General features: G+C 36.8%; 1 protein-coding gene across 1 annotated transcript; it reads right to left on the bottom strand.

Moving 5' to 3' along the window:
- Positions 1–2,423: 2,423 nt before the first annotated feature.
- Positions 2,424–5,686, bottom strand: LOC131033230 (shewanella-like protein phosphatase 2). The gene is made up of 4 exons (XM_057964401.2): positions 5,207–5,686; positions 4,825–4,970; positions 4,056–4,243; positions 2,424–3,246 (listed from the first exon to the last, which is right to left on the bottom strand). Exons 1-4 carry the CDS (start codon positions 5,507–5,509, stop codon positions 2,699–2,701), a joined length of 1,185 nt encoding a protein of 394 aa, XP_057820384.1. The 5' UTR covers positions 5,510–5,686; the 3' UTR covers positions 2,424–2,698.
- Positions 5,687–17,162: the final 11,476 nt, after the last annotated feature.

The following is a 17,162-nucleotide window of genomic DNA, read 5'->3' as shown; positions in this document are numbered from 1 at the left end:
CGGTCGGCTCAAAAAGGATCAAAACCCGAAGAACAAGACCTAACGTGCAAAATGAACAAGGTCGGCCTTTGCCAAGAGATTCCTCCAGAAAATCCAAAGGATGAAACGTAGAAGGTCGGCCACATGCCAAGAAACACCGAGATCAACGTCCAAGGCTCCGCAAGCTTCGGAATAGGTTCCGGTAGATCACCAGAATAGGTCTCAGGCAACCGGTAACAAGAAACTGTCATAGAAACCGGTAGCGATATCTTGTCGAAAAGTGATCCAAATGAGATGCGGTTTGAAAGCAAGAAAGATGATCAAGTCTTCAAGTAGAATCCAACTCCACAGGGTCTGGTGAGCCAAAACCGGGATGCACAAAAAGGAAAACTGAAACTACAAACAGAAAACAAAACAGAAAATAAAATGTTTTTGGTTGATGCACGATTGTTGTGAACCGGGGATGCTCCTGCATCAATATTCCATGGCAAAGAAAAAGAACCAAGAGAATAAAATGTCAAATATTTGATTGTACCTCCTTATTTAAGCTCCTTGAATTATGTGATTGAATAGATCACATGGTGCCAATACCTCCTTGATGTGCCTAAATATATATTTTGGTGGATTTCGATTGCTATCATGATACACAGATATTTTGTGCTAATAGGTGAAAGATAAAAGGTTACAATTTAGGCATTGACAAAAGGAGCTCAACTTCCCAAATGTGGATAATGCACATTCATTTCAAAAAACTCAAAATTTCAAATGTGTAGAATACACATTCATTCTAGATAGCTTGGAGTGCATGCACACAAATGTCCACTATGTTTGACCAAAAAAAATGGAGCCACTTTATGTAATTTTTTCTAAATGAGATTTTGTATATATAAATATATTAAAACTACACACATCCTATATATATAAATGTTGCTTGTTCACTAAGAAGTGTTATTTAAAATTTTAGATTATTATTTTTTTTTGGCTTGATAAAAGGTTGAAGCCAGGATTGTCTTAATATATTCGAAAATTTACATAGCCAAAAGGATCCAAATGATAACCAGATCGAACCATAGAGAGGAATGGCAAACATTGACACTACATATAATATCAAAATTCCAGATCACCCATTATCTACTATTTCTCAGGACTATTATCTGCTAATTCTTAGGACTACTCTCAGGAATTACAAGCATTGATACTATGTTCCAGAGGATCTAACAAAACTCCTCAAATGGACTAAATGTCCAGACCCCAGAGAACCATATGAAGCCCAAAATAAAACTAGACATATCACCGATAAGAGAAACAGAGAAAAAGAGAGGAATAGAGGACACCCGAAGATATCAAAAGAAGGGCACATAAAGATAATTAATCACGACCAGGTCATGAGAGAAGCATCCACCGCCATCGCTGCCCTTTCCTCATCTGAACTGCTGGTGCTGCTAGTAGAAACCACATCATCATCGTCTCTCATACCTATTAAGATTTTGTGTTGACAGACCCTTGGAAGGCTAACATCTATCGCATCTCCGATTGAAAGAACAAGGGTGCCATCTTCTACAAATCTCATTAGCTTTTTCAGGAAATCCAAACACATCCGTATGGTTGGTTTTCTCACTTCCCATCCCACATTATCCCACACAAATAAAATAGGTAGTCACGGCACAGGGACCCCATTCCGATTCACCAAGCCAGAGTAGGGAGCAAGAGTAATGGTGAGATTTCGATCTATCAATAGAACTTTTAGTTACTAAGCTTTCATATCAATAGAACATCCAAAATCTAACCATTCGGACAAATGGGATCAATCATAAGTGTCACAATGGCCCCAAGATAGTTCCAACGATATCAAATCATGCCATGGACACTGAAGACATATATTGGACCAAATTGGCATGGAAACACTCATTAGATTTGCATCATTCTCTCAATTTCGCAAGACAATGTATAATGACATGGTTAACAAACTTCCAATTCCATCATGTTTATTTCAAGACTATATGATTAAGACTTGTCTATGATTAGTTAAAATTAGGTGTCTTAGAGGGATGTTACAGCCTGCACATATTGCTTTCTATGAACATAATTGAGAAAATAACTAGTACACAATTGGGCAGCAGTCTTAAGGTTTTTTTTTTTTCAATTTCCTATGATTTGATATCTGTTCATTGACAGCTGTTTGGCTGTCCTTCTGTATAATTTTTCTTCTTATTGCTTTATTCAATAAATAAAAAAATAATTGTTGCAACATGTTTTATCATTATTGTTTTTGGGAAGTTTGTGAGAGTTTTTTTATCAAACACATAGATATAGGCAGAAATCTGATATCATTAGTGGGTTTAGATTGTGTGAGTGTTTTTGCAGTCATGATTATAAATTGTGGAAATCTGATTTTATTAATAAATTTAGATTGTATGAGAATCAAACTCTCACATAGTCTAATCTAAAAATAACAGTAATCATGATTATAAATTGTGGATATCTTTAAGTGTTACAAGAAAAATAAAGCCTCATAAAGGGCTAGAAAGGCTACCGTCTGCCTTCCTGAGAGTTAAAATCCATATGTTCAGGAAAACGACTAGTTTAGCTTGACTTTGGGATAGGTCAGGAGAGTTTTAAGCAGGACCAGCCATTTTTCACCATTTTGGGTACACCAATGGCTTCTCCTGCACTGTGAAAAGCATCTGCAAAATAGTTCCAAAGGCAACAAGCCACTGAACTATGCCCTTACGTCAATCTCTCTGCTTGCTTTCTCAGACAGAAGAATTCCTAGTCCTGGCTTCTCGTTTTTGACACCCACTGATTCTTGTTTAGCTTGGTAGACAGGATTGGCAGTCAGAACTTTGAGATCCTTGTCCCCCTTGATCTCCAAAACTTCTGGAATCCCATTATCACAGCCTTTAGACATGCCCACATCTATACGAATAACTCGATTCCCACAAGCACCATTTATGCCCACAGTCTGAATAGTGTGACCCACAATCATCCTCCTGGCTCCAGGAATGAAAGCCAACGCCTGATTCAAAAGAGTGCAATGGCACTCTTCCCCTTTACAAGATTCGTCTGAATACTTCCTTAGCCACACAACAGCATCTCTGCCATGAAGAAAACTGGGGCCCCTATTGCCCTTGTCTCCCTTGATCCAATCTCTAACCTCCTCATTCATTCTCTCCAATCCATGGAACACATGTGCAGGAAGAAGGCCCCCGTGAGCAAAAACAGAGCCCCCAACCACAACAACAGTGGGATGGATGCTCAGAAACCTATCTGCAAAACAAATATAAATGCTGTGATTTTTACAGACAAAAAATAGTTGGTGAATCTTTAAAACATTTATTAGTTAAGATTTGACAAGAATAACATTGAATTCACTCTGAAACTGGTAGCTACAAGGTCTGGCAAATGAATTGAATAGCCTTAGGGTTTAGGGTTTAGAACTTCATACAAATTTATTTTTATTTTTTTTAAGTTGCTTGCTGGGTGATCTGTTTTCTGCAAATTGTGCGAAAACCTAGCCAATAGTGAATTTTAATGCATACAATAAGTAAAATTTCTGGCAAATCCATTTATTTTCAGGTTTAGGGATACCAATTGTTTAATATATATACAAGATTTTTTAATTTTATTTATTTTTTGTTTGGTTGTAAAATAGCAAATTCGAAGTTTTGGGGGAATCCATTAACTATGAGCTCAAGTAAATCCAATTACATAGGTTTTAGATTTTAAAGCTAATGATTTTCTTAGAAAATTACACATTGGGTAAAATATTTATGGATTTTTGTAAAACAAAGGGCTATCGTAAGTTACAGTGAATCCAACAACTACAAACTTTGGGATATCTAATAACTTTATAGTTTTGAGTCCATGGCCGTTTTGAAAATTTGCCGATCAGACAAATTCTCTTCTCAGACCAACTGAAAATTCTGGTTGATCCAACACGAACAAATTTTGGTAAACTAAATAAATTGAGGGCTTTAGAGTTTGGGCTAATGAATGTTTTTTTAATGGTTAATGAGTTAATCTAGTTTTCTGATCCTCAATATTTCAAGCATCTAGCCAATTGCATTGAAACCTACCTGAAATTGGTCCTCCGGGCCTCAGAGCTGCCATTCTCGCCCTCCATTCCGGTGGAAAAACTGTAGGTATCCCTTCATAAATATCCTTCTGCACTCCCAGACCTTTACAGAGACTTTTCACACTATTTCCAATTGTATACCAATGCGCCCAGCTTTTGAATTCCTCCAATCCTTCTGGAGTCACATACCTAAAATATCCTTCCACATTTATGGAGTTAGAAATAAAAAATAGAAAATCCACAATAACCATTGTGTTTGGCTTAAGTTCACTTAGCAAATGGGGTAGCAAGTTAAGTGGATTTAATTTTAAGAAATTTCATATTTAAGCACACTTAAATTGGAGCAGTAGTATGGATGGGTAACCTTCTAAGAAGTCTTAATGATTCAATCCTAAATGATAGGTAAAACATTCATTTTCATAAAAAATGGATTTATGTGAACCACTACTGTCAATGAATTTGACTCAAAAACTAGATAGTTAATCATAATAATAAAACTATAAGAAAAAACTAATAAACTCCGTTCAATTTAATGAAATTAAAGTACAAAACAGAAAAATAAGAAAATAAGAGACTATTCCACCCAATCACATGATTAGGGATGTGGAGTCAAGAACCTGAAATTCCAAGGCAAACATGAAATCCTAGAAGACTAATCGATAGTTATGAGTTCCTCAGGATCATAACCCAAAGAGAAGCAGAGGTTATGTGCTACTTCATAACCAATCACACATAATGAGACCTGGAGAATTAGGGATTAATTTGCAAACCTGTAATCTCCTTCTATGTTCATGATCTCGTGATTCCCATTCATTATGATGAATCCCCCGCCTGATCTCTCTGCCTGCTTTTTCAGCTTTTCGAGTAGGTAAATGACCTTGAGCTCTTCCCCTCCCCTGTCGAGGAGGTCACCAACCTGAACCATAGAAAATTTCAAGGGATGTAAGACATAGGATTTTAGACTTATCTATATAAGGATCTCTATTCCACAATAGTACACACATCCTGACAATGGAACACACGATCTGATCATAAACAGTTAATAAAATTCTTCAAACAATTTTTTCTGGAAATTTTTTCTATATATTCAAAATTAGAGGATTGGCGCAAACACAGAAAAATAAATAAAAATGCCCTGTTGGAAAAACCTACCTGAACTACCGTTGTGTCGCCTCCCATCCAGTTGTCATTTTCATCTATAACTTGGGCCACTTTGAGGGCTTCCTTGGCCTTCTGGAGGTCTCCATGAATGTCCCCTATTGCAATCAAACGCTCTACAGAGGGGATTCTTGTCACTACTTCTGCTGCATTACTACCATTCTTATTGTCTGGAGCTGTTGAATTCGATGTTAAAAATTGCCCACCAATTGTGAAATCGACAAAGGAATCTACAAAGTCCGAAACCAGATTTGGCACTCTGCTGCAGACAGATTCATTTTCTTGAGTGTTCTCCATATTTCTCAAATCATCTACCACGATATTGTTGCAGAAAGGAGGAGAATTTTAGTATATCAAAGGAATGAACAGATTCTTGGAACTTCGTGGAACAAATTCCATCCATCTATGGCGTTTGATTATTCTTACGGGTCAAAGCGGTTTACAGCTTTGAGAGTTCTTTTCGTGTTTTCCTTTCAAATTGAAAGTTAATTAAAAAATGCCATCAACTACCAACATAATGTTGTAATAATAATAGTATTTATTTTATATTCAATAAATTAATAGAAATGTATTTAATATATTATAATTATTATAGTGAATTATAATATGTAGAAATATGGATCTCTGAATTATGACAAATGATTCTAAAAGAGTCAAATGACATAATGTATTGAATATTAACATGATAACTCAATTTGAAAGGTAATATATAAGTCTTATGTTATTTAAAAAGATTCGCATTATAAGATTCACTATCATAGTTTCTAATATTTCTTAATTTCATACTTATTTTCAAATTTTAAAAAATAAAAAATAAAACTATTTTTCTACATTTTAAAATAAACGAAATCTTTTTAAATTTTTTTTTTTTTCTAAATTTTAAAACAAAACATAAAAAAACAAAAATAAAGAAAAAACTACCAAGTCCTACCAGCTATCATAGAATTGTAGGGACCCTCCCCCCAACTAATCAAGTAAGGTTTTCCATTCCCCTTCCAGGCTTCCATCATTCACCACTTTTGGACTTCGCTTAGGGAAAAGCCCTCTCCTCTGGGTTCGTCGAGAGTGTAATATGTAGTAATTCAATTTTATCATTCCTAATTACCATCCCTTGGGTCACAAGGGCAAGATATTATTTTCTTTCTTGCTAGAAGGGTAGTTCGCCTCTGGGTTAGGCTCCGCTTAGGGGGGATCCCTCCCCTTCAAGTTCGCCAAATGTGTTATACTATTAACAAATGGATTGAATCACTAAGCAATGAGTACCTAGGTCACTAACACTGGGGGGAAACGTAACAAGTGGAGATACTTTTGATATACTAAAGACATTCTCGAGCCCCTTTGAGTTACCTGCCTTTTATTTATGGACAAAATTGGTCGACCCCTACCAGAATAATTTATTTTTATAGTTTGAAAATTTTAATTAATTTATTTTTCACCATTTGAAATTGAAGACTTGACCATAAAAATAGTTTGTAATTAAAGTCTATCATTTCGAAGGAATTAGAGATATTATTGTTAGTTAATTGTATTATTTGTTAATAGAGTTTGATGGAAAAATATTTTTATTGTGTGCACAAACATAAAATTCCTCAAATAAAAGAAGACATGAATAGACCTTTGCATCATAAAATAGCTTTTATATTTTGGAGGGCACTAGTATGTATGCAAGTCTAGGACAATGTCTAGACAACTACACTAATAGTATTGTCCTGGAGATGTTTTCGCCTAGGTTGGTATACTTTGGAGCAAATCATGGACATCCATAAAAGCATAAAGGATATAGGACATTTCTTATATATGTAGTTGAAACTACCATGCATGTAGTTCATATGAAAGCATAGATAAGACATGCAAATAGTGACCATAAGAGATTACCATAACCATATCGTATAGTGTTGAATTTTATTATATGACTTACTAATTTAGCTATGAAGACCTACCAGCCTATAATTTGCATGGAAATATAGGTTCAAGACTACCAAACCTAATATCAATGTTAACTTGAGGCAATCTTTAAGGATTTTTTAACAAGAAACAAACATTTATTTCTTCAAGATCTATTAAATTAAAAATAGATGTTTCTTTTGAATTTACATATTGAACTAGAAAAAAATTATGATGTGGGCTAACTTTCATGTTGTTTTGACCCCCACTAGCACTATTTAACCCATCATAGTCTCACACTCATCACTATCACAAGCCATGGGAGAGAGGATAATTATAAGCTCATAAACAAGTTCAAGATGAGTGAAGATAAGAGAAAGGGATAAATACTAACCAACTCTATAGATGAAGAGAAAATGTCTATATGGTAAATTATCACCTACATGAGAAATATATCTTCGTCCTTAGCATAGAAATACATGAGTGTATCAAGGAAGAAAGGATAAAAAGCATAAAATATGGGAACATATATCATAATTCAAAATGCATACATGTAGATCAACTAAATGAAATTACCTTTGAAGATCTATGTTAATAGATAATCTAAGGGTGGGTTAAACCAGGTGCATAGCTTTACCAAAATATATATAGTAAAATGATGATTCAGACCTAATTCTTTTGATGCTCCTGGATTCAATTGTGTGCAAAAATTTCTGCACACAATCGAATCCAGGAGCATCAAAAGAATTATTGCATGGATTGTGGAAATATGATAGCATTAATTGATTCAGACCTAAACAAGATGTAATTATGAAACCTAAACAATGGTAGAATCCTACCTAAGTATATTTGATCTATTAAAGTGAAGCAATCACCGGTAAGGAGGGACCTCAAAGAGATCAATCCGGATCGGTCAGCAAGAGTAAACACAACGGAAACACACAGATATGATGGAGGCAATGCAGAACAGGTTATTTTATTGCATGAAATCTGATTACATCCAACCGGTAACAACCGGGTTACAACATACTGACAAATAGGCCTGGTAGAATAGGTCACTACCGAGACCTTGAATCGAAAGATCTATCTTCTATGTACAGTCTAGTTACTTGATTCTCTGATTGATTCTCCATTTATTACATTTTAAAGCATATATATATATATATATATATATCGATCCAAAGGATCCAGTCGGCCCAAAAGGGATCAAAACCCGAAGAACAAGACCTAACATAAAAATAACAAAGGTCGGCCTCCGCTAAGAGATTCCTCCAGAAAATTCAAAGGATGAAATGTAGAAGGTTGGCCACCCGCCAAGGAACATTGAAATCAACACCCAAGGCTCCGCAAGCTTCATAATGGGTTCCGGTAGATCACCAGAATAGGTCTCAGGCAACCGGTAACAAAGGAACAACCGGTAATAAGAAACTGTCATAGAAACCGATAGCGACATCTTGCTGGAAAGTGATCCAAATGTGATGTGGTCTGAGAGCAAGAAAGATTATCAAGTCTTCAAGTAGAATCCAACTCCACAGGATCTGGTGAGTCAAAACCAGGACACATAGAAAGGAAACTGAAACTGCAAACAGAAAGAAAAACAGAAAGGAAAATGTTTTAGGTTGATGCAACATTGTTGTGAACCGAGGATGCTCCTGCATCAAACATCCAGGGTTATTGAAAAAGTGAGCCTCTCACTTTGTTGGGGTCAGAGGAAAACCAAGGCGGTCTGCCTCTGCCGAAGAAATCCAAGATGAATCTTCAACTGGTTTGTCCTTCCACTTCACAAGATATTCCTTATATTGACTGCTCTTCATCATACAAGGTCTTGAAATCTTCAAAACCTAATACAGTCACTCTCATCTTAGTCAACAAATTCCTTCTACTCAATGCATCAACAACTTTGTTAGATTTTCCACTTCTATGCTTGAACACAAAGGTGTAACTCTGCAAGAATTCTACCCATCTCATATGTCTTTGATTCAACTTACTCAGACTGTTCAAATACTACAAAGCTCAATGATTGGTATACAACACAAACTCCTTAGGCAACAAGTAGTGTCTTCGTTTCTTCAAGGCTTGAACTATGGCATAAAATTCATGATCATACATTGAATATCTCCTTCGGGCATCATTCAATTTCTCACTTAAATAGGCTACTGCTCTCCCTTCTTGACTCAAGACTACTCCTATTGCTATCCCACTTGCATCACAATCCACTTGAAATACTTTATTGAAAGCCAGTAAATCTAACACATGCAGCTCAGTCACTTTCTACTTCAATAGTTCAAAACTTTTGTTTGCTCCGGTGGTCCACTTGAATTCCTTTTGATCTCCTCTTATGGTCTCAGTCATAGGGTTACAAACTGAACTGAAATTTCTGATAAACTTCCGGTAAAAACTAGCCAATCCATGAAATGATCTTACCTCTCCAATGCTTTTTGGTGTAGGCCACTCAACAATGGCTTTCACTTTCTCAGGGTCCATCTTCAAACCATCCTCAGATATCACAAAGCCCAAATATACTAACTCATCCTTCATGAAAGTACACTTCTTGATATTGATCAACAACTTTTCTTCTCTCAACCTCTGCAAAACTTGTCTTAACTGCAACAAATGCTCCCCGTCTTACTAAAAATCAGAATGTCATCCAATACACAATAACAATCTTACCCAAGAGTTTCTTCAATACCTCATTCATCAGCCTCATGAAAGTACTCGATGCATTACTCAATCCAAAAGGCATCACCAACCATTAGTATAGTCCTTCATTTTGTCTTAAATGATGTCTTCCACTCATCACCTTCTCTGATCCCGATCTGATGATATCCACTCTTCAAATCTATCTTTGTAAAGTATTTTGCTCCATTCAGATAGTCCATTATGTCATCCATCCTAGGCAAAGGAAACTGCTATTTCATTGTGATCTTGTTTCTTTCTCTTGAATTGGTACACATCCTCCATTCTCCATTCTTCTTAGGTGCAAATATTGTTGGCACTGCACAAGGGCTCAGACTCTCCCTGATCAAACCTTTCTTCAACAACTCCTGCACTTGTCTATTCAATTCTTTATTCTTTGTCGGTGTCAACCGGTGCCCAGCTTTGTTAGGCAAACTAGCTCTAGGAACCAAGTCCATGCAATGACTAATACTTCTTACAGGTGGCAATCCATCAGGTACATTATCTGAAATGATGTCCTCATATTCTGTCAGCAAATCTCTTATTTCTTCTGGGTGTTCTCCTTCTGGTTCTGGTCTCTCAATCTTCTTAGGAATTAAGGCAAAACACACATTCTCATGTCTCAGTCCATCCATGAATTTCCTTCCATCTACTAAACAAATTCATGCATTCGTGCATACTTCATTCTTCGAAGGTTCCTCCAAAGGTAACAAGGTTTGTTTTATCCCTTTGGCCACAATAGTGTATGTATTCTTCCTTCCATCATGTATTGTCTGTCTATCAAACTGCCAAGGTCTACCCAACAAAAGATGACAAATATCCATAGGCATAATATCACAAAAAACTTCATCATGATAATTTCCAATTTTTAATTTCACCAAACATTGTTCACTTACTAACAACTTATGTTCATCCTGAATCCATTCTATCTGGTAAGGCTTAGGGTGTTTCAATCTCTCCAATTTTAACTTATTCACCATCTTTTCTGAAACAAGATTATTTGAACTACCACTATCAATAGAAACTTTACAACACTTATTGGATACCTTACATCTGGTCTTGAACAAATTCTTCCTCTGCAAGGGCTCTTCATCTTCTCCAATATGACACAAATCTCTCCTCATCATCAACAGTTCTCCATCTTCCGGTTTATTGTCTTATTCGGCGGGGTTTTCTTCCACCACTGTTGCTCTTCTGGTAGCCTCTGTCTTCTTACATTTGAATGCACGGTGTCCTTCTCCTCCACACTTAAAACAGGTTCCTTTGAATGTCCTCTTGTCATGTCTTTCAAAGTTCTCATTCCGGTAACCATCCGATTCTCTCCTCCGGTAGAAATTTCTATCATCCTTTCGGTATGAATTACCTTCTTTGCTCACTTCCTTGTCCTTGTTTTGATCTGTACTGGTTCCTCTTCCTCCAGTATATCCTCTTCCTCCAGTAAACCTTCCACCTCTACCTCTCTGTCTTTGCTCATGTCTTTTGTTCAATTTATCTTCTGCCTTTAAGGCATACTGGTAAGCCTCTTCAACACTCTCCAATTTGATCATATTGACTTCATCTTGTATAGACATCTGCAATCCATTCAAATATATTGCAATTTGTTCAACTTCATCATCAACATTTATGGATTTGATGTTCAACTTGTAAAATGCTTCAGTGTACTCCTTCACACTAGATTCCTTTTGTCTCAGATTCTGCAACTTCCGAAACAACTCCACTTGATAATTCGTCGGCACAAACTTTGATTTCAACTTAGCAATCATCTTATCACATGTCTTAATCTTTTCTTTACCTCTTCTTTGTCTATCAACTTGCAAATGCTCCCACCAAAGAGATGCATGACCTTTCAATCGGGTACATGCATATTTCACCTTCCTCTTTTCTGCAGTGTTCTAAAAATTGAAATACTTCTCCATTTCCGAGATCCAATCCATCAATTCATCTGAATCTAACTTCCCATCATATTCTGGTGGGGTAAAATGAGGTTTAGTGTTAGCCCTACTCAAAACCCTTAAAAACCGTTCTTCATTCGGATCAACCACCGATAGGTTTACTTGTTCTGTTGGGGCTTCTTCTCTTTCATCTTCACTTATATCTTCAATATGCCAGCCTGTTCTCTGGGTTGTCTCCATGGCTTCTAACGGGGCTGCTATTCCTCGCAACATCTCCATCACAACACGGTCTGCATTCCCACGTGCTCCACCATTCCTAGTTCCTCTTCGCGCCATCGATTCACACTAGTCCTCTACAATTGTAGGTCGGATCCGCAATCCACCACCCTACAACAAGAAATTTAGGGCATGCAACCTCCAGAACGAAACTTCGCTCTGATACCACTTGAAGCAGTCACCAATAAGGAGGGACCTCAAAGAGATCAATCTGGACTGGTCAGTAAGAGTAAACACAACGGAGACACACATATATGATGGAGGCTATGCAGAACAGGTTATTTTATTGCATGAAATCTGATTACATCCAACCGGTAACAACCGGGTTACAACATACTGACACACAAGCCTGGTAGAATAGGTCACTACCGGGACCTTGAATCGAAAGATCTATCTTCTATGTACAATCTAGCTATTTGATTCTCAGATTGATTCTCCATTTATTACATTCTAAAACATAATTACAAATATATATATTGATCCAAAGGATCCAGTCGGCCCAAAAGGGATCAAAACCTGAAGAACAAGACCTAACATGAAAATAAAAAAGTTCGGCCTCCGTCAAGAGATTCCTCCGGAAAATCCAAAGGATGAAATGTAGAAGGTTGGCCACATGCCAAGGAACATCGAAATCAACGCCCAAGGCTCCGCAAGCTTTGGAATGGGTTCTGGTAGATCACCAGAATAGGTCTCAAGCAACCTGTTACAAAGGAACAACCGGTAATAAGAAACTGTCATGGAAATCAGTTGCGATATCTTGTTGGAAAGTGATCCAAATGTGATGCGATTTGAGACCAATAAACATGATCAAGTCTTCAATTAAAATCCAACTCCATAGGATCCGGTGAGCCAAAACCGAGACACACTGAAAGGAAACTAAAACTGCAAACAGAAAGCAAAACAGAAAGGAAAATGTTTTTGGTTGATGCAAGATTGCTGTGAACCGGGGATGCTCCTATATCAGAAAGGATGTAATTACAAAATTATATTTAAAATCCTAATTAGAATGAAGGATAAACCTTAAAGTTATGTAAGAATTTTGTGTTCAACAAAAATATAAGGGTAAATGCCTACCTTACATTAATATATATGATAATTAAATAAAAAATATTCAAATAATATAACCTCAATAAATGAACCAAGACTCCCTTGTTAATGGGGCAAGGAAGGTTGATCTTTCTGTCAACCCACGAGGTGGCATTTAGTGGACTACTCTTGAGGCTAGTTGGATAAAAATCAACTTCGATGGAGCCTCGATGGGCAATCCATGACCAAGTGGTGCAGGATGTGTCACCAAAGATCATCAAGGAATAATACTAGGGGGAGAAGTTTTTATCATTAGGGGTGGGCCACCAATAAAATGGTTGAATTATGGGCGGTTCCGCTCAAACTTGAAGTAGGCCTAGAATTGAAGATGGAGAAAGTGCATTTGGAGGGTGACTCCTTAATCACCATTAATACTATCCATCAAAACCTAACCCCAAATTGGAAACTCAATAGATGGTTCGCTCCAATTAAAACACTGATAAGGAAATTTTTCAGATTTCATGCTCATGCATGTGTATAGGGAATGGAACATGTTCGGAAATGAAATCTCTAAGAAAGTAGCAAATGGGAATCATGGGGTGGTAACGGGGGAGAGAAATTGAAAAATAATATGAATCACAGGTGATTTGATATATGTGAGGTAGGGTATTATAAGTTGGTGAGCCTTGAAGAGGTGATAGGACAAAAACATTAAAGGAAAGTACAGGGGCACGTATGACAGGTGGCAAGATTGAAGACGTGGCATCTAAAACAAAAACAAAAGATGTATCCATCAAGCATGGCAATATGATTGCAAGAGGAAAAATCTCATAAGCTAATATTTAAGGTTAAGTGGCAGATTGGGAAATATTTTCTCGAATGGGGGTAAGTGTGCCAAGATGGTGTGCAAAAGGGGGGTATAAGTGGACAACTTTTTCTAAAATCGGCTAAACTTGAACTTGGAGGAGAAATTTGAGTCTCGTCCACTCAAAATTTGAAGATACCCAAAGAACAAAGATTGTAGTACTCTGAATCTAGTTTCCAAACTATTTTTTTTTTTTTTAAATAGATAAGATTAAGTGGGTCAAATCTTTCGCGCACACAAAAGTGTTCCTGTTTTTTTTTTAGCAAAAACATAACATAGTGTTTGAAAAACATTTTGATAGAAAGATAGTTAAGAGAGAGCACTAGAATTTGTGTATTTTTTTGTAATTTTTTGTTGAGTATATTTTTTTTATTTTTTAAAGTGGACGCATCAAGAAAATTTGGTACCCGTTTGTGCGTGTCACATAACTTGCACCAAAATAATCAAAAATTCATTTTTTTTGAAGTGTAAAGAATGAAGTGTAGAATAATGATATATATTTTTTTTCAAATTTGGACAAGCAATTCAAAAGTTATTAAAAAAATGGTATACATCTGTCTTTGATAACTCTGGAGACGTTGGTGAAAGAAATTCAAGATTAATATGTTAATGTTGTTCAAATTCTTAATAAAATTATATGGTTAGAAAGCTCAGAAGATGAGTGAAATTATGGTGGCAATTTTATAAATACCCTAATGACGATGAAGTTGAGAAACCAAATTGGAAGAAGAAAACATGTAAAAATAAGGGAAATAAGGCTCTTAAACCTCAGCCTTTCTATCCAAGGCTAAGTACAAGGAAAAACGTGTGTTTAGTAAGAAAAACATGTACGTGTTATGTTTAGTAAGAAAAATGCGTGCGTGTTTTGCTTACATAAAGTTATATTAGTAACATGGACTTATATGCAGTTCATTTAGCATTCCCTTAGTTTTTTCAGCGAGATATTTTATCTTTGTCTTTTATCTTTCTTATACTTTAAGTTATATTTAATGTATATATTGTCAGAATGTTTGAGAGTGGTTTCAAATCTCTACGAGTCATAATACATATTCTAGATTTTAGGAGATCTTATAATTTTTCAGACGTAGTCAAATTTCAGTAATCAGTGGGCATATATCATCATTCACTTGCTATCTCTCTAGATCTCACGCTCTTTGTCTCCCCTAAGCTCTAGACCTATCTATTTGCCTATCTCTCGCCTCCTCCCTTCACCTCTCTTTATCTCACTCTCTCCTCAAGCTCTAGATCTTATAATCTCAGACTTAATCAAATTTTTTTATATTAATTATAAAGTAGAAGTATGCAGCCAGAAACTAACGAGCATGAAGGTCAAGACTGACCCCTCACTACATATACATGACAAAGAGTCTACATATATATTTCAGAGAGTCCATAAGTCAAAACAAGAACCAAGATCTGACAAAATTCAACGAAAAAGATAGCAATCGCATAGCTAAAAGATCAACTAATAACAACCACATTAGGGTCCATGTCATCACCCACTGTCTCAATCTAGGTCATCCAGCCTAGGGGGCCCTCAGACAACTTCAACTCTCTTCCCCATAGGATGGGGTCAACATATGGGTGAACAACCGGAATAGCCACTGGTATCTCTGGAGCAGGGAGTTGCTTGTTGTGGATATGTATTTCTCTAACAAAATTAGCTAGCCCTTCCTCAAAAGTAGACCTTTCATTAGTGCTCCTAGTCCACGAGAAACCATGTGAAATTTTCCACACAAAAACACTGGCATGACCATCTTGTAAGAGCTTGTCGAACTTCCTATGAGCCAATCACATAGTCACAGTAACCTGCAAATCAATTTTGTACACAATGAGTCTCCTCAAAGACTCAGTAAGGGATCTAACTCTGCCATTAAAATGATTATCATTTCTGAAAGTCCAAATAAGCCATAACATTTCAGTAGAAAAATTAGACCAAAACAAATTAGCAATTCTAGAGAGGCTCTGGACACTACCAATAACAATCTCATAAATCTTAACATTAGTACCAACAGAGATGCCAAATAGATTCCAAACTTCCTTGGCAAACATACAATCAGAGAAAATATGAAATACAGATTCAGGTGTTTTGCAATAAGAGCAAATGATAATGTCTCCATCTGGCTTCCTAATAGGAATTTTGTGCAACATAAGTAACCAAAGGAATGCCTTCTTCTTAGGCTCATTAGGCTTGCTCCACATATTAATAAAAACTTTCTGCCAAGATTCATTATCTAGACCCAAACCCCAGCAAGACTCGGCATGGGCTAAGATATAACCATCCTTGGTAAGGGACAAGTAGACGGATTTGGCTTTGATGTTAGGAAGGTAGGAACCATCAATCCATTTGTATGAAAGGAATTTGAAAGCATTGGAGAGGCAGGGTTTAGGAAGCGAAAGAGAGGAGCAAGCAAGCAACAAGAAAGGAGTAGGTCCTGCAGTGGGATGTAGGCAGGTTGAAGCTAGCAGAGAGATCGCTCCAGGTCAAAAGTTGTCCATCATTAAGAATGTCTGCCAATGTATTGATGTCTTTAGCTGCCCATAGTCTGGCTGAGCAACCTTGAACCAAATCAAGTGGCTTATCATTATACCTCAAATTCTACCAAATAGAGCATTCTCCGCAAATTACCCCATCCAAACCACAACTACCATTATTGGAGATGTGCCTCCTCACAACCTCCCAAGCCTTCCAAATATATTTAAACACTAAGGAACCTGTTGGTCTAACATCAAAGCAGCCAACCACAATATGACAAAAAGGGAGCCCCTTCCATGTCGGGCCTTTCTTCGGCATAGATCTAGCCAAGTTATGTCTAACAAGCACTTTCCAGGGTTCATCCGCTTGTGGAGATTTAAAAATCCATTTAGTAGCCAATGACATACCCTGCAATCTTAAGTCCTTAAGCTCCAGTCCTCCCAATTCCTTATTCAAGGTGCACCATTGCTTTTAACTGCATGACTTTTCTTTCTACCCTTACCATTTGACCACATGAAGTCTATGATCTACTTCTAGATATGACAAAATTGGTAGTTACAGAAGAGCCATTCAGAAGTGAACTAAATATTATAGGAGGAGAGAATCTTCTAACAAATCTGCACTCTCCCAGCAAGAGAAAGAAAATGCATATTCCATTTTCCCAAATCTACCTCTGAATGTAATGTCACAACTCGTCGAGGTAAGGTCACCCTACAAGGTGCTCTAGCTAAAACCACCGCTTCCTCATTGGCCAAACCTGAGTACGACCTAGTAGAACAGTTAGGGAAGACACCCGCGCTTATCTCAATCCTATAACTGTTGCGTATCTCTCCTTCGCATAAAGCCATACTGGAT

The sequence above is a fragment of the Cryptomeria japonica genome, chromosome 3 (assembly GCF_030272615.1).
Source record: "Cryptomeria japonica chromosome 3, Sugi_1.0, whole genome shotgun sequence".
In the NCBI taxonomy this organism is placed as follows: domain Eukaryota; kingdom Viridiplantae; phylum Streptophyta; class Pinopsida; order Cupressales; family Cupressaceae; genus Cryptomeria; species Cryptomeria japonica.
This window is presented reverse-complemented; position numbering and strand designations above follow the sequence as displayed.